Source organism: Microcebus murinus, chromosome 5 (assembly GCF_040939455.1).
Source record: "Microcebus murinus isolate Inina chromosome 5, M.murinus_Inina_mat1.0, whole genome shotgun sequence".
NCBI lineage: Eukaryota > Metazoa > Chordata > Mammalia > Primates > Cheirogaleidae > Microcebus > Microcebus murinus.
In genome coordinates, this window is record NC_134108.1 from 98,945,011 (window position 1) to 98,964,981 (window position 19,971).

A 19,971-nucleotide genomic window follows, 5' to 3' on the forward strand; every position below is an offset into this window, starting at 1 on the left:
CCCAGGAGGCATCTGCCGGCCTCGGTGATGGGGCAGAGGTCCGGGAATTAGCGACCCACCCTGCCCGCGACCCTTCCTGGCGGAGAAGACGGGGCGATGTAGCCCCCTCTCCGTGACGCCTACCCGCTCTGCACATGCCTACTCCTTTACTTCTCCTCTCCTTCCCTTCAATTCCCAGATTTCCAAGGCTGTGGAACAAGGATTGGAGGGGAGAACTGGAAAGCAGCCCAGAGAAATCTGGACCTAGATCTAGGAATTCCACTGCTTCGTGCAGCCTTTTTGTGCATGGAAAAGCAAAAAAAAAAAAAAAAAAAAAAAAAAAAAAAATTGTTATTTTTTTTCAGCCCCACCTCCACTTCTCTGTTATTGCTTTATGCCATCGATGTGATAATAATGTTGGTTCTTCTTGGCACACATTCCTAAGCTTTAGACAGCACTTGATCTTTGCTCACTTTCTTTGGTCCCAGAAAGCAGTTCTCGCCTGCTTGCCACATTTGCTGACTTAATTTGCTAAGACAGATGAAAATCAGGTATTGCATGTAGTTGATTCTCTCTCTTTTTAGCCTTAAATTACATTTGGTTGATAACTAGCCTTTCTCGTGTCAGGAAGGTGGGGGAGAAGGGAAGGAGAAGGAAGGAACCCCCATTCTCAGCCAGATATTTAGTAAATATATTTGCAGTTCCCTATTTGCAAATTCCCTCTTGCAACTATTTTTAATTGGTTTTTTTTTTTTTTTGCTTAAGATTTTTCTTTTTTTTTTTTAATTTATTTATTTTTATTTTAGCGTATTATGGGGTACAAGTGTTAAGGTTACATATTGCCCATGCCCCCCTCACCCCTCGAGTAAGAGCTTCAAGAGTGTCCATCCCCCAAATGTTGCAGATCTTACTCGCTTGGTTGTATATATATACCCATCCCACCCTCCCGACACCCGATAAATGTTACTCCTGTATGTCCACTAAGGTGTTGATCTGTCAATACCAATTTGCTGGTGAGTACATGTGGTGCTTGTTTTTCCATTCTTTTTTTTTTTTGAGACAGAGTCTCACTTTTGTTGCCCAGGCTAGAGTGAGTGCCCTGGCATCAGTCTAGCTCACAGCAACCTCAAACTCCTGAGCTCAAGCCATCCTCCTGCCTCAGCCTCCCAAGAAGCTGGGACTACAGGCATGCACCACCATGCCTGGCTAATTTTTTGTATACCATACTTTTAGTTGGTCAATTAATTTCTTTCTATTTTTAGTAGAGACGGGGTCTCGCTCAGGCTGGTTTCGAACTCCCGACCTCAAGCAATCCGCCCACCTCGGCCTCCCAGAGTGCTAGGATTACAGGCGTGAGCCACCGCGCCCGGCCTCCATTCTTGAGATACTTCACTTAGTAGAATGGGCTCCAGCTCTATCCAGGAATATATAAGAGGTGCTATATCACCACTGTTTCTTAAAGCTGAGTAGTACTCCATGGTATACATATACCACATTTTATTAATACACTCATGAATTGGTGGGCACTTGGGTTGTTTCCACAGCTTTGCGATTGTGAATTGTGCCCTCTTGCAACTATTTTTTTTTTTAACTCAAATTTATCTTTATTTCAAGATTATCAGAAGACATTTGCATACTTGCATTTTCTGTCTATCTGTATATGTAACAACTTCCTTCAAGGCTTCAAAATCTCAATTGTTTTATGCCTGTGTATCACAGACCTAAGAGACTAGAATGACTTTAAGAGAGCCTGAGAATAAAACTCAGATCTCTGGAGTTCCCTATTCCATGCACCATCCATTAGAACACTTCTGTATTACTACAGTAATGAAAGTGAATCCTAAATTCAAAGTGTGAATTTAATATTTCAATTCCAAAAAATAAAGCTGTGTACAACTCTTAGAATAACTCACTAAAGTAAATAGTTTTTTTAATATAAAATTTGCTAGTAGCTATTTATCACAGTCTGTGTTTATCATGAATAAAGCTTTTGCCAACTAAAAATATATACAAAAAAATTAGCCGGGCATGGTGGCACATGCCTGTAGTCCCAGCTACTAGGGAGGCTGAGGCAGCAGGATTGCTTGAGCCCAGGAGTTTGAGGTTGCTGTGAGCTAGGCTGACCCCACAGCACTCTACCCTGGGCAAAATTTTTAATGTTCTTTCCAAAACTGGAAAAATTGTTGCCATTTAAGAAATAGTTTTAAATTTAATTTTTGAACCAATGTCTTGACACCCAGTACCTAAAACAGTTTCAGTTTAAGTAAATAATATCTAGGTATGGTAAAATCACAGTTAAAAAGCAAACAAAACAATTACTGCCCTCAGCTAATACACATAGTTTATGCCTATATAGTTTGTGCTCCCAAAAGCAAAACAAGCCTGCCATGCATTTTTTTATTTCCCTATGCCTATAATATAGTAAGGCAAAGCAAGATCTATTTTTGAGGTTTTAAAATATCTTCAGCATTTTCAAATTAGGAAGATGTCAAAAGCTGAATTCAAGAAATTTCTTTGCCCAAAGTATGGTTAGATCCAAGTTTTGGTGGGCTTATCAATACCTTCATGCAAGAATGGACAGGAAAGGGAGAGAACAGAAGATCCTCGATGTGCAAGCCTGATGGGAACCGAAAAAATTCACATATCTCTTGTTTATCCTACTGCCTCTTAGTAGCTTCCTTGAATATAATAAAAACTTTTTAGAAATATGTGCAAATTAAAAAAAAAAAGCCAACAACCTTGATCCACAGTGATTTAATTCTGGGAAATGCTTCTTCTGCAAATATCATTGATAAGATTGTTGACTAATTTTAACATTAGGAAAGTCAAATAAGGAAACATCAAATTTCAGGATCATATTTCTGTTTATGCTTAGTTTAGAATCTAATTGTTTAGTTCAAGGAAGGCTATGATTTGATTATTAATAAATGAATACAGATTACCTTTCATAAATATATTCAAATGTCACCAATTTTATTTCACTTCAAGAAACCAAGTTTATATGTTTTCCTCTCTCTCTAGTAATACTTCTATAGCCATGATAAATCAAACATAGGAGTTGGCTTTGAATATTTATAGAATATATATTTTTTAAAACACCATCATTACATTTGCTAATGATACTTCATTGTTGCTAAGTTCCTACAGTTGGTTAGGCCATAATGATAAATATGTTCAAAGGCATTTGACTGTATAAAAGTTTCTGATTAGAAGTCAGAAGTCTGGGTCAACCTGAAAATGGTTTTGAAACCTTGCATATAAATTATATCACATCTTAAAATGCTACTGAGGAGCTCATTTAAATAATTCCTTTGAGGAATATGTAGATAAATTCTTAGAAAGTAAACAGTTTTTAAAATGCAACTAAACTTTATAGCTTTATTATATACATTTGGCCCTAGGTCTCTTGTCCTAGGTGGAGTTATGTGACATAATTCTTCCAGGCTTTACCAAGTACCAATTACCAAGTACCATCACTCTGAGTTTGGGGTAAAGTGTACAAAACAAAATTATTGCCATTAACTTCTATATGTTTATTCTACAGATTATCTTACACTGAACTGATCAAGTACTTTGAAAATGACTTCGAAATGTCTCTTGGTGCCCTTCGTACTTGCTGCATTAACTCTTTCAACTACGTTTTCTCTCCAACCAGACCAGCAGCAGAAGGTTCTACTAGTTTCATTTGATGGATTCCGTTGGGATTACTTATATAAAGTTCCAACACCCCATTTTCATTATGTTATGAAGCACGGTGTTCATGTGAAGCAAGTTACCAACATTTTTATTACAAAAACCTACCCTAACCATTATACCTTGGTGACTGGTCTCTTTGCAGAGAGTCATGGGATTGTTGCCAATGACATGTTTGACCCTATTCTGAACAAATCTTTCTCCTTGGATCATATGAATATTTATGATTCTGACTTTTGGGAAGAAGCGACACCCATATGGATCACGAATCAAAGGGCGGGACATGCTAGTGGTGCAGCCATGTGGCCCGGAGCAGACGTAAGAATACACAAGAGCTTCCCTACTCACTACATGCCTTACAATGAGTCCGTTTCATTTGAAGATAGAGTTGCCAAAATTATTGAATGGTTTACATCAAAGGAGCCCATAAATCTCGGTCTTCTCTATTGGGAAGACCCTGATGACATGGGCCACCATTTAGGACCCGAGAGTCCACTCATGGGGCCTGTCATTTCAGATATTGACAACAAGCTAGGCTATCTCATCCAAAGGCTGAAAAAGGCAAAGTTGTGGAACAATCTGAACCTGATCATCACAAGTGATCATGGAATGACCCAGTGTTCTGAGGAAAGGGTAATAGAACTCGACCAATACCTGGACAAAGACCACTACACCCTGATTGACCAATCTCCAGTGGCAGCCATCTTGCCAAAAGAAGGTAAGTCTGACCTGGGTGGTGACCTGAGGCTAGGTCTGCATTTGCCCAATGTGGTTAGGTGAATAGGGATTTCCGTTTCTGTGCCTTTTTTTAATAAACTTGCCTGTGTCATGGTAATATTCTGGGATTTAATCCTTAGACTCTGAAAAGACAATTTCTTTTCTCAGATTTTTTTCCTAGAATATTGAAATTGATCCTCTCTCTATAATTATGGTAGTAGGTTTTAACCATTTTGGAATCATAGAACATGATGAAAGCTACAGCTTCCCTTCTCAGCAAAAGTGAGATGCACAGATACATACAAAATTCACATGCAATTACAGTGAGTTCATGGAACCCTAAAGCCTTCTATAGACCCTTAATTGGGATCTGCTTATAGGGAAACAGTAGAGTATAAGAAGGAGAAAGAGCATTGGTTAATCTGAGATTCATTTTCCTTATTTATAAGTAGGGAAAGTAGTAACACCACCTTGTACTTTTTAAAACCTCTCCTGGAATCCCCATACCAAAGCTGTCACCTGGGGGCATTGTCTCCAATGGACATGGAGACAGGTATGATAGGTATGATTGCCAAAGGTCACAAAGTAAGTGGCAGAACATGACTCAGACCTGCTCTTCTGACTTACATTAAATTACCTCTTACGGTTGGTTCTAGGTATCAGATGGGAGAACAAGAGCTTGAAAAGCTGGAATATCTCAAAATTGAGAATTCCATCCCTCAGTCCCTCAGAGGGAGATCAAGAGAATCATGTGAAACAGTGAATGTTAAAATATGCATGTGCACTTACACACATAGTTTTCAACAAATAACAACTTTTTTCTTGTTGTTTGAGGAAATCACACTAATCCTTCAATTTCGCATATAAAATTGGAATGGTGTTCTCTTGTTGGGGGGCGTGGCAGGCAGGGGCAAAGCCCCAGTAAATGGATTTGAAAAAATAAAACAAATAAAAGACAGTGCCCAGGTTTGCTGTAGTTGCAGTCCCAGGAACACCTTGGCAACACCTCCAGTGTTTTGAAGACCTTTCTATTTTACAAGCTGCTTTCTACCTTCGGTCTGTCTTTTCCCAGCCCCCGTTGTCTACTTAACCATGTTTTCTTGCTAGAGATTCTCTGTCCCTGCACTCATAACTATAAGAACCTAGCTCTTTTTGTGGGGGGTAGAAGTATTTTAATACCCTAGACATTTTACTTAGTGCCACCAATGAATGTGTGTGTGTATGTGTTGAAGCCTAGAGATTAGAGATTTCTAGTTCTATAAGATGTCCTCTCTGAATTCTATAAGGTAAATTTATTTACGAGACAGAAGATTAATTATTTCTCAACTTCCCCTCCCAAGAGTCTTTCCCCCAAGAGGGAGGGAGTTCTAATGTGTCTGTCTATATTTCGTTATGTTCAGCTTGCTGGCTTTTTGCCTCAGTAAAGAGTCTGCTGCCCATGGTTGTTGATCTGATTGTAGCAATGAGTGTCTTGTTCTATGTGCCTCTCCTACCTTCTCTTTAGGTAAATTTGATGAAGTCTACGAAGCACTAGCTCATGCTCATCCTAATCTTACCGTTTACAAAAAAGAAGAGATTCCAGGAAGATGGCATTATAGATACAACAGTCGAATTCAACCAATCATAGCAGTGGCTGACAAGGGGTGGTATATCTTACAGAATAAGTCAGAAGACTTTATGTGTGAGTATGTTACAGTATTTCTTCCCATGGTGCACCATTTTTTGGTAAAGTAGAGGCTATGGATAATGTAGCAGTTTATTTACTGATGTTTTTACCCTCTGTTACTTGAATGTGGAAGGAACCACGTGTGTCAATACTTAACTATCTAGAAATGCTTTTTCAGACATTGGTTCTTGATATATATAAGAGACATACAAAAGTGTTCCTTTAGGTAGAATTGGGTTTCTACCATGTTTATTGTCTAAAAGAAAAGCAGTTGCCTGACAATGGCATTAGCAGCGTGTTCGTGACTCATAGTACCAGGTGTGTATGTGGTTTCCAGTTCTTAAAACAGTTTTTATATACTGATCATAAACTGCAAAACAGTATTAATCATGCCAGGGAAACTGTATTAAGAAGCCCTTTAAAAATGATTTCCTTGGCCATGAGAATAATTTCCACCTTTGTATGTTCAGAATTTCATGTATTGTGCGGGTAGGTCTTATGTTAGAGTGATTGCTCAAAAAAGGACTACTGTTTTTTAGGAGATTTTTATTTGACAGAGTTATCATAAATTTAAGGGGCCTCTCTGGAAATTTTTGTTCAGTGAACTACAATTACACAACAGACTGATCACCTCTATTTTTGGTAGAAAACCTTTAATGCTCCTATTTTATTTATTTATTTATATTTTCATTGATTCAACAAATAATTGAGTATTGTCCCCTGTAGTCCTTCTCAGCCAGAGTTCCACAAGATAAATAAGCCCTAATGTCCAAAAGCAGTGATTCTCAAAGTGTGTTCCCTGGCCCAGAAGCATCCAAATCAACTAAGAACTAATTAGGAATAAAAAACTCCTGGGCCCAACCCAGATTTACTTAGAAACTGTGAGGGTAGGGCCTAGCAATCTGTGTTTGTTCATGCCCCCTTAGGAGTCTCATACATACTGAAGTTTGAGAACCACTGTGTTTAGGCATCCATTATTAAATACTATCTACTAGATCAAGCATTTATGGTAGGGGCTACCATAACAAAACAAAATCCCTATTCATGGGAAATATTTTATATAAGTCATAATGATTTAATTTGAAATCTGATTTTATAACAAACATGATAGGAGAGAATAATATTTGCCTTCATGACTGAGAGTCCAGATCCCAACTTCTCATAGAAATGAACACAGCAATCCTCCAATTAGAATTACATAATGGCATAGTAACCTGTGAGATAATTACTAATGATTCATAAATCTGGCATTATTTTTACTTGAATAAACTCAAAGAGTCATGGCATTTGGAATGACTTCTTCAGATAGATTTTGCCAGGAAAATTTCAAATGACTTTGAGATGACTAAGGGTCAGTTCATGACTTCCAGAGAAATTGATTAAGGACTTTTGGGGGAGCTATGTTTGTGTTCCCATTGCATATTTTCCTGTAGCAATTATAGGTATTAGAGATTGACTTACTAGTCATTCCTCTACCGTTATTTTTTTTTAAATTAAAAACATTTTTTAATTGATACATACTAGATGTACATATTTTCAGAGCACAGGTGATATTTTGATACATTCATATAATGTGTGAAGATCAAATCGCCATCACCTGAACTCATTATCTTTTCTTGATGATAATAAAGCCCATTGGTTTTCTTAGGTTGCTGACTTAATAGCAGTAGCTCCTGCCTTGCACTCTTCATGTCATGCTAGGCACACATTCCTTCCAAATGTAGCTTTTGTTTTCAATTTTGCATTAATTTTATATCACTTGATATATGTGTCGGAAGACTCCTGAAGTGTTTGCTTTATTTATAACCGCACTAAGGTACACAGAGCTAAGTTGGATCCTGACCTGAGTCAACAAAGTCAAGATTTTTCCCCTCTACATATAAGTACTGACCTTTGTTTTTTGGTAGAGCAATGTAGCTGTAACTATACATTGGATTTTTGTGGTCGTTTTTATTTTTCTTTATGTGTTGTTTTTCCCCTTTTATTGGTAATTCGGAGTTTATTGTCTTCATGACTAAGACTAATAGTATTTTTATCTATTTATCTTCATAACAATAATTGGAACATAGTAGATACTGTATTTGCTGAATATTAGTTTGCCAGGCACCAAAAAAAAAGAAAAAACACTCTAATTTTTTCTTGACTTGGCTCAGCTTTGCTCCCTACCCTGCTTCTTCTACAGCGTAAGGTAGTGTTGGCCTGTGAGAAGCATTTACAATCATTGACTTTTCATTTCCTGAAGTAAACTGTGATGTTGACAACAGCACAGATTATTTGTAAAAGATTGTTTTATTTTTCTAATCAAATTAGATGAAGTTTTTATTTAAGTTCAGAGCTTGACCGTATAACGATGATTTCCATTTTAATGCATCTGGTTGGCTAATGTATTCATGCATTTTTCTTTTTGCAGTAGGCAACCACGGTTATGATAATGCATTGGCAGAAATGCATCCAATATTTTTAGCCCAAGGTCCTGCCTTCAGAAAGAATTTCACAAAAGAAGCCATGAACTCCACAGATCTGTACCCGCTGCTGTGCCACCTCCTCAACATCACCACCATGCCACACAATGGATCATTCAGGAATGTGCAGGACCTGCTCAGTTCAGTAACTCCAAGCCAAATTCCTTATACCCAGAGCACGACGCTCCTCCTTGGGAGTGTCAGACCAGAAGAGTATGAGCAAGAGGAGGCGTACCCTTATTTCATAGGGGTCGCTCTTGGCAGCATTATAGTGCTTGTGTTTTCTGTAATTTTCATTAAACACTTAATTCGCAGTCAAATACCTGCCTTACAGGATATGCAGGCTGAAATATCTCAACCGTTATTACAAGCCTAATGCTACTTTGAAGTGAAATTGCATATTGAAGCGGAGATTGCATAGTTCTGTCAGTGTTTAAAGGTTTCAAATTCTAAGAAACCAGTTGCAGACATTTGCAGAGACTATCAAGCGGTTCTATACATATTTAGGTACAGTCTCTCTCTCTCTCTCTCTCTCTCTCTCTCTCTCTCTCTCTCTCTCTCTCTCACACACACACACACACACACACACACACACCCACAGACCAAAATACTCAGACCTGCAAAGGATTAAAAATGTGAGAGTATATCTCCATTGTTTCTCTTTAGCTTGAGGAAAGATAAGATCTTGCTTTATTTGGACTTGGCACATAATGTATATATTTAGCAACTTTGCACTATTTCAAGTACCTTATACATTGCACTTTAAATTTACTTTCCTAATGAGAACTGTTATTTGAAATGCACTTTATAGGCAATTATGTCTTACAGTTTGGTTGAAAACAACAACTTTTTGTGCCCATGTCGCAGAATAGTACTTACTGTTCAAACTGGATGGAATTTCTAATAATTCCTGAATAATGTAGAAATCTATTTCCTTAAATCGGGACAACTGTTGAAAATTAAATGTGACAACCTTTGTACCTTTAATTTTGGAGAGATGTAATCCCTACAGCAGGGTGCATCTGTGAGCATTTCTTGTCATATTTCTTTCAAAAACCATGGGTTTTCATTTGTTTTTTCCCCCCAAAAAAATCCATGTACTGACAGATTCATCCTGTCATAAAATGAATTATTGCTATTTTCTGATTAGTCATATTACTCTGATTTTTATAAAAATAAAGGCACCACAAATAGACATTTCTTTCCTGTGTAGTTCAGCCATGGCCTGAATAGAAGAGATCAGGCACCATCTCAGCCATGTTTTCTCTTGTCTGTGATTAATTTGCTTCTTTGAAAACTAAATCATTATTAATAGCATTAAAAATCAAACTAGATTTTTTAAAAGTCTGTTTTCTTTCTGGTAGCATATAATAACAGAGCACAAACATCTTTTAGATTTGCACATTTGAAGATCCAGAGTTGAAAAACAGCACAAATTATATGAGGGAAACTATAGGCCACTCAATTCTTGAAAAGAGCTGTGTGGAACCCGAGAAATAAATTAGGCAGGACCACAAACGAGATGTTCACACTCTTACCCAGAACAATGGTAATGAGTGTCCACTGGCAAAAACTACCAAAATGACTCCTAGTGGTAACAGGTATTAAAACAAGAACTGCAATTATGTAGCCCTGTTTCAAGAAATATTTGAATACCCACCAACCAGGTACCCAGTGGAATCAAAGAGGGATCCAAGTCCAGAAGTAGACTTCTACCTCCTGGGTAGTAGTTTTCACCTGCCTGGTCACCTCATCCCCTCTCTTTCCAACAATACAAGCCTATGCTTTAGATTTCAAAAAAATTAAGAAGTTTGGGAGAGCCGTAGTATTGCATATGGTTTCTTAGAGGAAAGAGGAAGATTTGAAAGGAAAAGCTTTCCCTGAAGAAAATATAAAGCAGATTACAACCACATGGCTAATAAGTAGATGTTAACAAAATGGTATATAACTATTGCAGAAAGAAAGAACAAATTGGATGTGAAGGACAAAAGTGAAGAGTTAAGAATGTTGCATTTAAGTGCCTCTAAAAGTAGGTGAATGAATTATTTTTTAAATGATAATGCTAAAGGAATGTTAGCACCTAATTGTCATTTCATTACAAAATCTGTTAATAGGATGGAATCGAACAACAGGAAATGATCTATAGATAAAAAAGCAGAGAATTTAGATGGTAGCGGTAGCAAACTCCCCAGAATTTTATACTCTGGATTAGACATTCCAAAATACTTGAGCACTCATGTTGGCTTGCTTTGTAGCTATGAACTTAGCTGCATTATCGAGATGTCAGTAGAATGACTAAAAGTTGAAATAAGTCTACTGTCAAGCATTGCTGTTCAAATCTGTCCATCTAAATGAATTGTTGCATTAAATTCATTTTAGAAGGTGCTATTAAGTAGTATTAGCACCTTCTTTGTAGTAAGAAGAAAGTAAATTTGTAAGAAGAAAGTAAATTCTGTAACATTGATGAAAGCATTAAAATTCTGATATGAAGATTTGATTATTGGATGGTTTCTTTTACTTGCAGATATTTATTTTCCTATAACCTGTCAGCAGGAGAGTTTACCTGAAGGAAAATAAAATTTTAAGCTTTTCTGGAAAGAAAAATCTCATCATCACTCATACTTTGATAGCTTTTTTGTTTTGTTTTACGTACTACATGTCTTCATGGTCAAACTTTCTATGCAGTGAACACAAATTAGCACATGGAAATAAAATTTAGACTAGCTAATCTTACAAATTTTAAGAATTTTTTTTAAAAGTTCAGAGGAATGGAGCTCCACCCTGCCCTACATTTTTGCTCAATATCCTCCAGCCATTCTGTACAGTTTATTATTTGATAAGTTTTTTTTTTTTTTTTTTTTTTTTTTTTAGTGTGTGTTTCACAGTTTCTTCTCCCTCTGCCACCTGCTATTTAGATTTAAACTGATCCACACAATGCTTTCTGACACTGTAAGGTAAAACTAGCATCCAGTTGGTTTCTTACAAGAACCTATACTTTGTAGAAAATCTAATGAAAGACCTAGCTCTTCTAATTCTCATTTTTTTTTTTTTTTTAGCTATTCATTAAATGAGGGGAACAAGTTTGATAACCATAGTGCCAGGAAGGATCTAAGGGATCATTCAACCCCTTGATTTAACAGGGGCCTTTCCAGTGGTGAAGGAGCTAGCATGACATATTGGCAGCAGAGCTGGAAACAGGACCCAGGTTTCCTGCTTGAGTTTGTACTCAAGGTCAAGCTGCAGCCTAGGCTGGTTTACTTCTGGTTCTTCCTATCCCAAGCAGGAGGTGTAAGCGCAGCTCCCATCCTCGGCATGGTTTGTACACCAGCTTTGACCTTCAGCTGTGCAAGGCTCACAGCTTTCCTCCAGACTGGCCAATACCCCACAATGCCCCGGGACAAAAATTGTCGGGAATGCTGGACTCACTTCTCAGGATTTCAGTCTTCTCTGAATCTCACCCTGGTAGTTCCCCATTTGATGCTTTAGAAAAGACATTTTAAAAATATGTTTTATTAATAACTTCCATTCAGTACAAGATGGCATAGACTCGCTTTTCCTTGCCTTTACATGTTATTAACTATAAATCCTGGAAATGGTGCAGACGGCTCTGAAGGGTGGTAAGACGGCTGAGAGCAGATTCAGGATTTCAGGGCTGGAAAAACAAAATGACGACGGGCCTTCCCGTGATCCCACCCAATGGAAGGAGGCCACGCAGAGCCTGTATTCTCCGATCCCAGTCTAGCAAGATAGCACCCATCGGGGTAGGCGTATTCCTTCCTGGATCAAAGAGGACTCTCTAGAAACATCAGGTAAGCCCATATCACCAGCAAGGGGAACTAACATAGCTAATGAATATTGATTGGCAGCCAGTTAAAAATAGGCAGCCAAGAGCAACATTCTCCTTCCCCGTCTCGGGAGACAGACAGCCACAGCAGATGGTCTAGGGAACCTCTTTGTCTCCACAGGCTTGAGACTCTTCTCCCCCAACCAGAGACGCTGGGGTGAGAAGGCAAGACCTTAAAAAGGGACCCAGTTACAGCAAGTGGCCTGGTCTGGGTAGCCTCTTTGTCTCCATGGCCTGAAACTCTCCTCCTCTTCCCAGAGACTTCATAATGGGCCAGGAGCACCAGTAAGGGACTCCTACCATACCACTTTCCCACCCAGGGATACTGGGCAGCTGGCCTGGGATGAAAAAAAAAAAAACCCTTGTGCCTTTCTCAGGCAGGACCCACAGAGACCAGTGGGAATCTCAGCGGCACCCTGTAATCCAACAGACCAAACTAACACCACAAAGCCTGTGAAAATTAAGCTGCTGTTGGAACTACAGCCCACAAAAGTAGGTCAAGACCTTCATGCTAAACCTAAAAAGTGTGACTTCCTGCTAAAATAAAAAATGTAAGGGGAACCCATCATCTCCTAACATAACAAATAAGATATCCAGGATATAAATGAAAATTGCGTGTACACCTAGAATGAAGACAATCCCAAACTAGATTGAGAAAAGACAACCGATGCCAACACCGAGATGAATCCGCTGTTGGGATGGTACGACAAGAAACAAAACAGCTGTCATAAAAATACTTCAGCAATCAACTGCAAACTATCTGTAAAATGAAAAAGTGGAAAATGTCAGCAAAGAAATAAAAGTTGTGTTTTAAATGGAAGTTATAAAACTGAAAAATAAAATTATAAAGAGGACTCACCAGATGGACTCAATAGTAGAATGGAGCCAGTGGAGGATAAAACTAGCGAACTTAAATACAGAACAATAAAAATTACAACATTTTAACAAGCTTCAGGGACCTGTGGGACAATAAGAAAAAAATCCAACATTCATATCACCAGGGTCCTAGAAGGGGAAGCTGAAAGATTAATTGACAAAATAATGGCTCAGACTTGAGTGAAGACACACATCTGTAGATCCAAGAAGCTAAGTGAACCCTCAAATATGATAAACTCAAAGAAATCCACATCTAGATACATCATAAGTAAACTTGTGAAAAAAAAGAAAAATCTTGAAAAGTAGCCAACAACTCATTACTTACAAGGGCTATAGGTATACTTATTGGGGAATTCTAATGACAGCAGATTTCTTATCTCAAGTCATGGATGCCAGAAGGCACTGGCACAGTATTTTTCAAGTGCTGAAAACAAGTACTGTCTTCCACTAATTCTGTGTACCACGAAACTATCCTTCAAGAATGAAGGGGAGGCTGAATGTGGTGGTTCATGCCTGTAATCCTAGCACTTTGGGAGTCCAAGGCAGGAGGTTTGCTTGAGCCTGGGAGTTCAAAACCAGCCTAGACAATATAACAAGACTCCATTTCTAAAAAAAAAAATTTTTTTTTTTTTAACTATCTGGGCATGGTGGTGTTCACCTGAAGTCCCAGCTACTCAAGAGGCTGAGGCTGGAGGATCACTTGAGCCCAGGAGTTGAAGGTTGCAGTGAGCTATGATTGCCCCATTGTACTCCACCTTGGGCAACAGAGCAAGATCTTGTCTTTAAAAGGATAATAATAATAGGGAAATAAAATCATTCCTAGAAGTAGAGAATGTAAAAGAGGTTATTACTAGCAGACCTACTTTTAAAGATAGTCTGAAGGAAGTTCTTCGAACAGAAAGGAAATGGTTAAAAAAAAAAAAGGAATCTTGGCATATTAGGAAGAAAGATGGAAAGAGCAGGGATATAAGTACATACAACAGACTATCTTTTTTCACATGAGTGTTATAAATCATATTTTGAAACAGCAATTATAATACCATCTGATATTCAAAACAATATTTAAATGTGTGGAAGGTAAAGACACCTAAATGGAAGTGAGGTTTCCACACTTCATTCAAAGTGGTAAAATGTTAATACCAGTAGATTGTTTGTTATAAGTCGTAAATGGATACTGCAACACTCAGAGCAGCCAATGGAAGAACTGTACACTCAAAAACACTACAAATAAATCAAGACAAAATTTAAAAATTTTAATGTAGTACACAGAAAGGCAAAAGGAGAGAAACAGAGGGATAAGAACCAGGGGAAAAATAAAAAAAAAAAAGATAATAAAATGACAATTAACTAAGATATCAATAATTATCCTAAATGTAAATTATCTAAATACACCAATTTCAAAATACAGATTGGCAGAATGAAAAACAGCAATAAAAATTATGCTACTATAGTGACTTATAAGAAACTGACTTCAAATTCAAGACACAGGTAGGTCAAAAATCAAAGGATGGGAAAAGATATGCTATGGAACATTAACTTTTAAAAAGCAGGAATGGCTGTGTTAATGTGTAACAAAGTTGACTTCAGAACAGATAAAATTACTATAGACTAAGAGGGACATTACATCATGATAAAAGGGATAGTGACAAATTTATATAATGTAATACATAATATTCCACCAGGAATATATAACAACCTTAAATGTTATATATCCTAACCAGCAGTTCAAAATACATGAAGACTCAGGTAATGATTCATTTGCTTAAAAAAAAAAAAAAAAAAGAAAGAAAAAGAAAAACAAAATACATGAAGACAAACACTGATAGAATTGAAAGGAAAAAGAGATAAATCACGATTATAATTGGGTGCTTCAACACGCCGTTCTCAATAACATTTCAAAATATATGGCATGAATCAAAAGCAGTACTTAGAGGAAAGTTTACAGCACTGAAGGCTTATGTGAAATGAGAAAAGATCTCAAATCAGCAACCTTAGTTCATACCTCAAGGGACGAGAAACAGCAAAATAAAGGAAGCCAAAGGAAGAAAATAATAAAGATTACAGCAGAAATCAATAAAATTGAAAACAGAAAAACAACAGAGAAAAATCAATGAAACAAAAACCTACTTCTTTGAAAAAATTGATAAACCTCTAGCAAAATTGACAAAAATAAAAAGGAGACACAATCACAATATCAGGAATGAAATAAGAGCTATCGCTAAAGATCCAGCAGATATTAAAAAGATAATAAAGGACTATTAGGAACAACGTTACACTCATAAAAAGTCAACAACTTAAATTTGAAAACCATAAGCTACCAAAACTTCAAGCAAGATGAAACAATCTGAATAGTCCTATACAATAAATAATTGACTTCATTATTAAAAAGCTATTAAAAAAAGAAATCTTCCAACATGGATGGTTTTGTTGGATAATTCTACCAAACATTTTAAAAAGAATTAAGACCAATTTTATACAATGTCTTCCAGAATATTGAAAAGGAGGGGAGCATTTCCCAACTCATTTATAAGCTAGTATTACCAGTATTATTCTGACACCAAAACCAGCCAAAGATAGTACAAAAAAAGAAAACTACAGACCAATATATCTCGTGAATTTAGACACAAAAATCCTCAAAAACATTAGCAAACTGAATCCAGCAATGAATAAAAAGAATTATACAACATTACCAAGAGGGATTTACTGCAGGTGGCAAGGGCAATTTGACATTTCGAAACTCAATGTAACCCATCATATTAACAATCTAAAGAAAAACTATATGATCATATTAATCTATGTAGAAAAAGCATTTGAAAAGACCCAACACCCATTAATGAAAGAAAGAAAGAAAGAAAGAAAGAAAGAAAGAAAGAAAGAAAGAAAGAAAGAAAGAAGAAAGAAAGAAAGAAAGAGAGAAAGAGAGAGAGAGAGAGAGAAAGAAAGAAAGAAAGAAAGAAAGAAAGAAAGAAAGAAAGAAAGAAAGAAAGAAAGAAAGAAAGAAAGAAAAGAAAAGAAAAGAAAGAGGAAAGAAAGAAAGAGAAAAGAAAGAAGAAAGAAAGAAAGAAAGAAAGAGAGAGAGAAAAAGAGAGAAAAGGAAAGAAAAGAAACCTCCTGGCAAGTTAGGTGTAGGAGGGAACTTGCAACTTGATAGAGAACATCTTTAAAACCTGCAACTAACATCTTACTTAATGATGAAAGACTGAATGCTTTCTTTTGAAGACTGAGATCAACACAGGGATGTCTCTTCTCCTCACTCTAGTCGACATAGTATTGTAAGTTCCAGCCACTGAAGTAAGACAAGAAAAAAAAAAAGGCATGCATGTTGGTAAGAAATAAAACTATTCCTATTAGCAGGTGGCATAATTGTGTCGAAAATCTCAAAGAATCAATAAAACAAAACGGGGGTCTCACTCTTGCTCTGGCATGTCTCGAACTCCTGACCTCAAGTGATCTTCCTGCCTCAGCCTCCCAAAGTGCTAGGATTACAGGCATTACCTGCTGCACCTGACCAAGAAGAAAGACAGATTTCTTATGTATACCATCATGTCATCTGTGAATATGAGTTCTATTTTCAATACTTATTTTTCTTGCCTTATTGCACTTGTCAAGACTCCCAGTGCAATGTTAGCTATAAGTGGTGACAGTATCCTTGCCTTGTTCTCCTGATTTTAGGGAAAAGACATGGTATTTCATCATTCAGTATATTGTCTGTAGCGTTTTGTGTGTCTTTTTCTCTCAATGATATTTATCAGCTTGAAGAAGTTCCCCTTTATTCCAAGTTTGATCAGTTTGTTTATTTAAATAAGTTTTGAATTTTGTCAAATGTTTTCCCACATTTGTTGATCTGATAGTGTTTTCCTTTATCTGTTAATATGAATAACATTGATTTTCCATGATCACACCAATGTTGCACTCCTGTGATAAACTGCACTTAATGTGTATTATCCTTTCGAAATACTGTTGAGCTCAACTAGGTATTTTGTTAAGAATTTTTGTTCATAGGGATGTTGGCCTATGATTTTCTTTTAATATCTTTGTCAGGTATTGGTACCACTGTTATAGTGGCCTTATAAATGAAGTTAGAATATGTTCCTTCTTCCTCTGTATTATGTAAGAGTTTGTGTAAAACTGATATCATTTTTTTCTCAACTGGGTGATAGAACTAATCAGTGAAATCAGTTGGACTACAGGCACATGCCCCCATATCCGACTAAAAACATTAGTTTTTATGAGGCAAATATAAACTGATATCCAACCCGATAAGGAGTCACTTTGAGGCCTGACACTTTGTGTGTACTGGTTTATAACTGCCCTAATCTTTCTTTAAATATAGAAATTGGTATATTTTAGTTTTCTTTTTCTCTACTGGAGTCAATTTTATCCAATAATATTTTCCTAGGAATTATCCATTTCATTTTTATCTTCAAATTTGTGCCAAATAGTGTATTGTTATAATTTTTTAAAATATTTTGATTTTTTTAAATAAAACATCTGTGCTTTATGTCTTTCCACCACCCTGCCCCAGCCTCACTTTGATTAGGTTAGCACCTCAGCCCCTCAGCTGCTTCTTCGTTTACAGGTGACATTGGGGACTCGCCTGTATGGTTTTCTTCCTTCTGAATCTTCTTGATTCTTCACTTTCTTAGAAATTCCTCAGTGTCTAAGCACACTTCTTTTGTATTTGTCCAGATTTTCTAGTCCTCAGTGAGGGGGTTGGCTTGCGTTTCAGTCTACCATTACTAGAAATGGAACTCCTACATGTTCCTTTCAGAGTACTAAAAAAATGGTGGGGGGGGGAGCTTTTGCAGAAATTTTGAATATAAAAAATATATTCAAGCAAGAGCGAGACCCCATCTCTACTAAAAAAAATAGAAAGAAATTAACTGGACAACTAATATATATATATAAAATAGCCGAGCATGGTGGCACATGCCAGTAGTCCCAGCTACTCAGGAGGCTGAGGCAGAGTCGCTTGAGCCTAGGAGTTTGAGGTTGCTGTGAGCTAGGCTGATGCCACGGCACTCTAGCCAGGCAACAGAGAGTGAGACTCTGTCTCGGAGAAAAAAAAAATATATATATATACACACACACACACACAAACACACACACACACACACACACACACATTCACTCTCTTCAGTGAACATTTCAAACAATGTATAAATTGATAGTACTGTCTGATCTATAGGAACCCTTTATAAAATGTGTATTTTTATACTGGGGTTATCTAGATTTCTTTTGGGGTTAATTCTATTGATCCTTTCCACCACCCATCTGTGACAGTGGGTTTAAGCACGGTGGATATGGAAAGAATAAAATGCATATTAGCTGACTAGCAATTCAGATCTTTAACACAAGAGGGAGGTCTGAACTGGAGACATGTATTTGTAAATCATCATTGTGGAACCATCAGTGGAAAAGCTTACTGATGGTGGAAATGAGATTTCAGAGGTCAAAAAGATTAAAAGAAGGTATGTGGAAAGGTAGAAGGCCTGCATGACAGTTTGGCTTGCTCTCTATGTGTAGATTCTGCCGTTGCTTCCCAGGTAATTTTGACATGGGACAGGAGTCAGAGGATCTAGTCATTTCAATGCCAACAACTACCTGCACACACTTAAACACCAAGATAAATAATCCGCATGGGCTGGGCGCAGTGGCTCACACCTGTAATCCTAGCACTCTTGGGAGGCCGAGGCGAGAGGATCACTTGAGGTCAGGAGTTTAAGACCAGCCTCAGCAAGAGAAATACCCATCTCTACTAAAAATAGAAAAATTAGCCAGGCGTGGTGGCGCATAGTCCCAGCTACTTGGGAGACTAAGGCAGGAGGATCCCTTGAGCCCAGGAGTATTTTTTTTTTTTTTTGAGACAGAGTCTCACTTCGTTGCCCTGGCTAGAGTGCCATGGTGTCAGCCTAGCTCACAGCAACCTCAAACTCCTGGGCTCAAGCAATCCTGCTGCCTCAGCCTCCCTAGTAGCTGGGACTACAGGCATGCGCCACCATGCCCGGCTAATTTTTTCTATATATATTAGGTGGCCAATTAATTTCTATTTATAGTAAAGACAGGGTCTCGCTCTTGCTCAGGCTGGTTTCAAACTTCTGACCTCGAGCAATTCACCCACCTCAGCCCCTCGGAGTGCTAGGATTATAGGCATGAGCCACAGTGCCCTGCCTGAGCCCAGGAGTTTGAGGTTGCTGTGAGCTAAGCTGACACCACTGCAGTCTACTCAGGGCAACAGAGTGAGACTCCATCTCAAAAAAAAAAAAAAAAAATCAGCATGTTTGTGTGACAGGATCCTAGGTCCAAATTGAATCATTTGTATTCTCACATATTCTCCAGGGGAGAGGGGCGGCAGGGAGGGGTTGTAAAGATATCCAAACACAGGCACCAAGGAAGCTGGGGGAGGGGAAAGAGGCAAAGCTGGCATCTCAACTTCAGGAAGCACAGGACCTGGAAGAGGATTCTGGATCCAAAGATCTCAGCAGCAACCGTTAAACCATGAGTACACATAAGTAATATGTTGGTATAAAGTCTTACCACTTTTGAAAGAACTTCCTTCTAGAGTAATGAAAGTATCTTTTATTCTTTCATTTTCTTAGTAGTGTCCACTGAATATCAAAATAGGAAATTAATTAAACACTGGTCTACTAGAGGGAACTTTGTTGAATCTGTATGAAATTGGACATGTCATTAGATACCTATGGCTATGTACAAAACCAAGCTTAAATTCCATA

General features: G+C 37.5%; 1 protein-coding gene across 2 annotated transcripts in view; it reads left to right on the plus strand.

Annotated features, from left to right (window-relative positions):
- Positions 1 to 9,125, plus strand: part of ENPP5 (ectonucleotide pyrophosphatase/phosphodiesterase family member 5) — a 33,814-nt gene extending 24,689 nt beyond the window's left edge. For both annotated transcript variants that reach the window (XM_012756453.3, XM_012756454.3), the window contains 3 exons: positions 3,524 to 4,390; positions 5,894 to 6,070; positions 8,466 to 9,125. In XM_012756453.3, the coding sequence (XP_012611907.1) occupies positions 3,559 to 4,390; positions 5,894 to 6,070; positions 8,466 to 8,893 (1,437 nt within the window). In that variant the 5' untranslated portion in view covers positions 3,524 to 3,558 and the 3' untranslated portion in view covers positions 8,894 to 9,125. The remainder of the gene's footprint in view (positions 1 to 3,523; positions 4,391 to 5,893; positions 6,071 to 8,465) is intronic.
- The last annotated feature ends 10,846 nt before the right edge of the window (positions 9,126 to 19,971 follow it).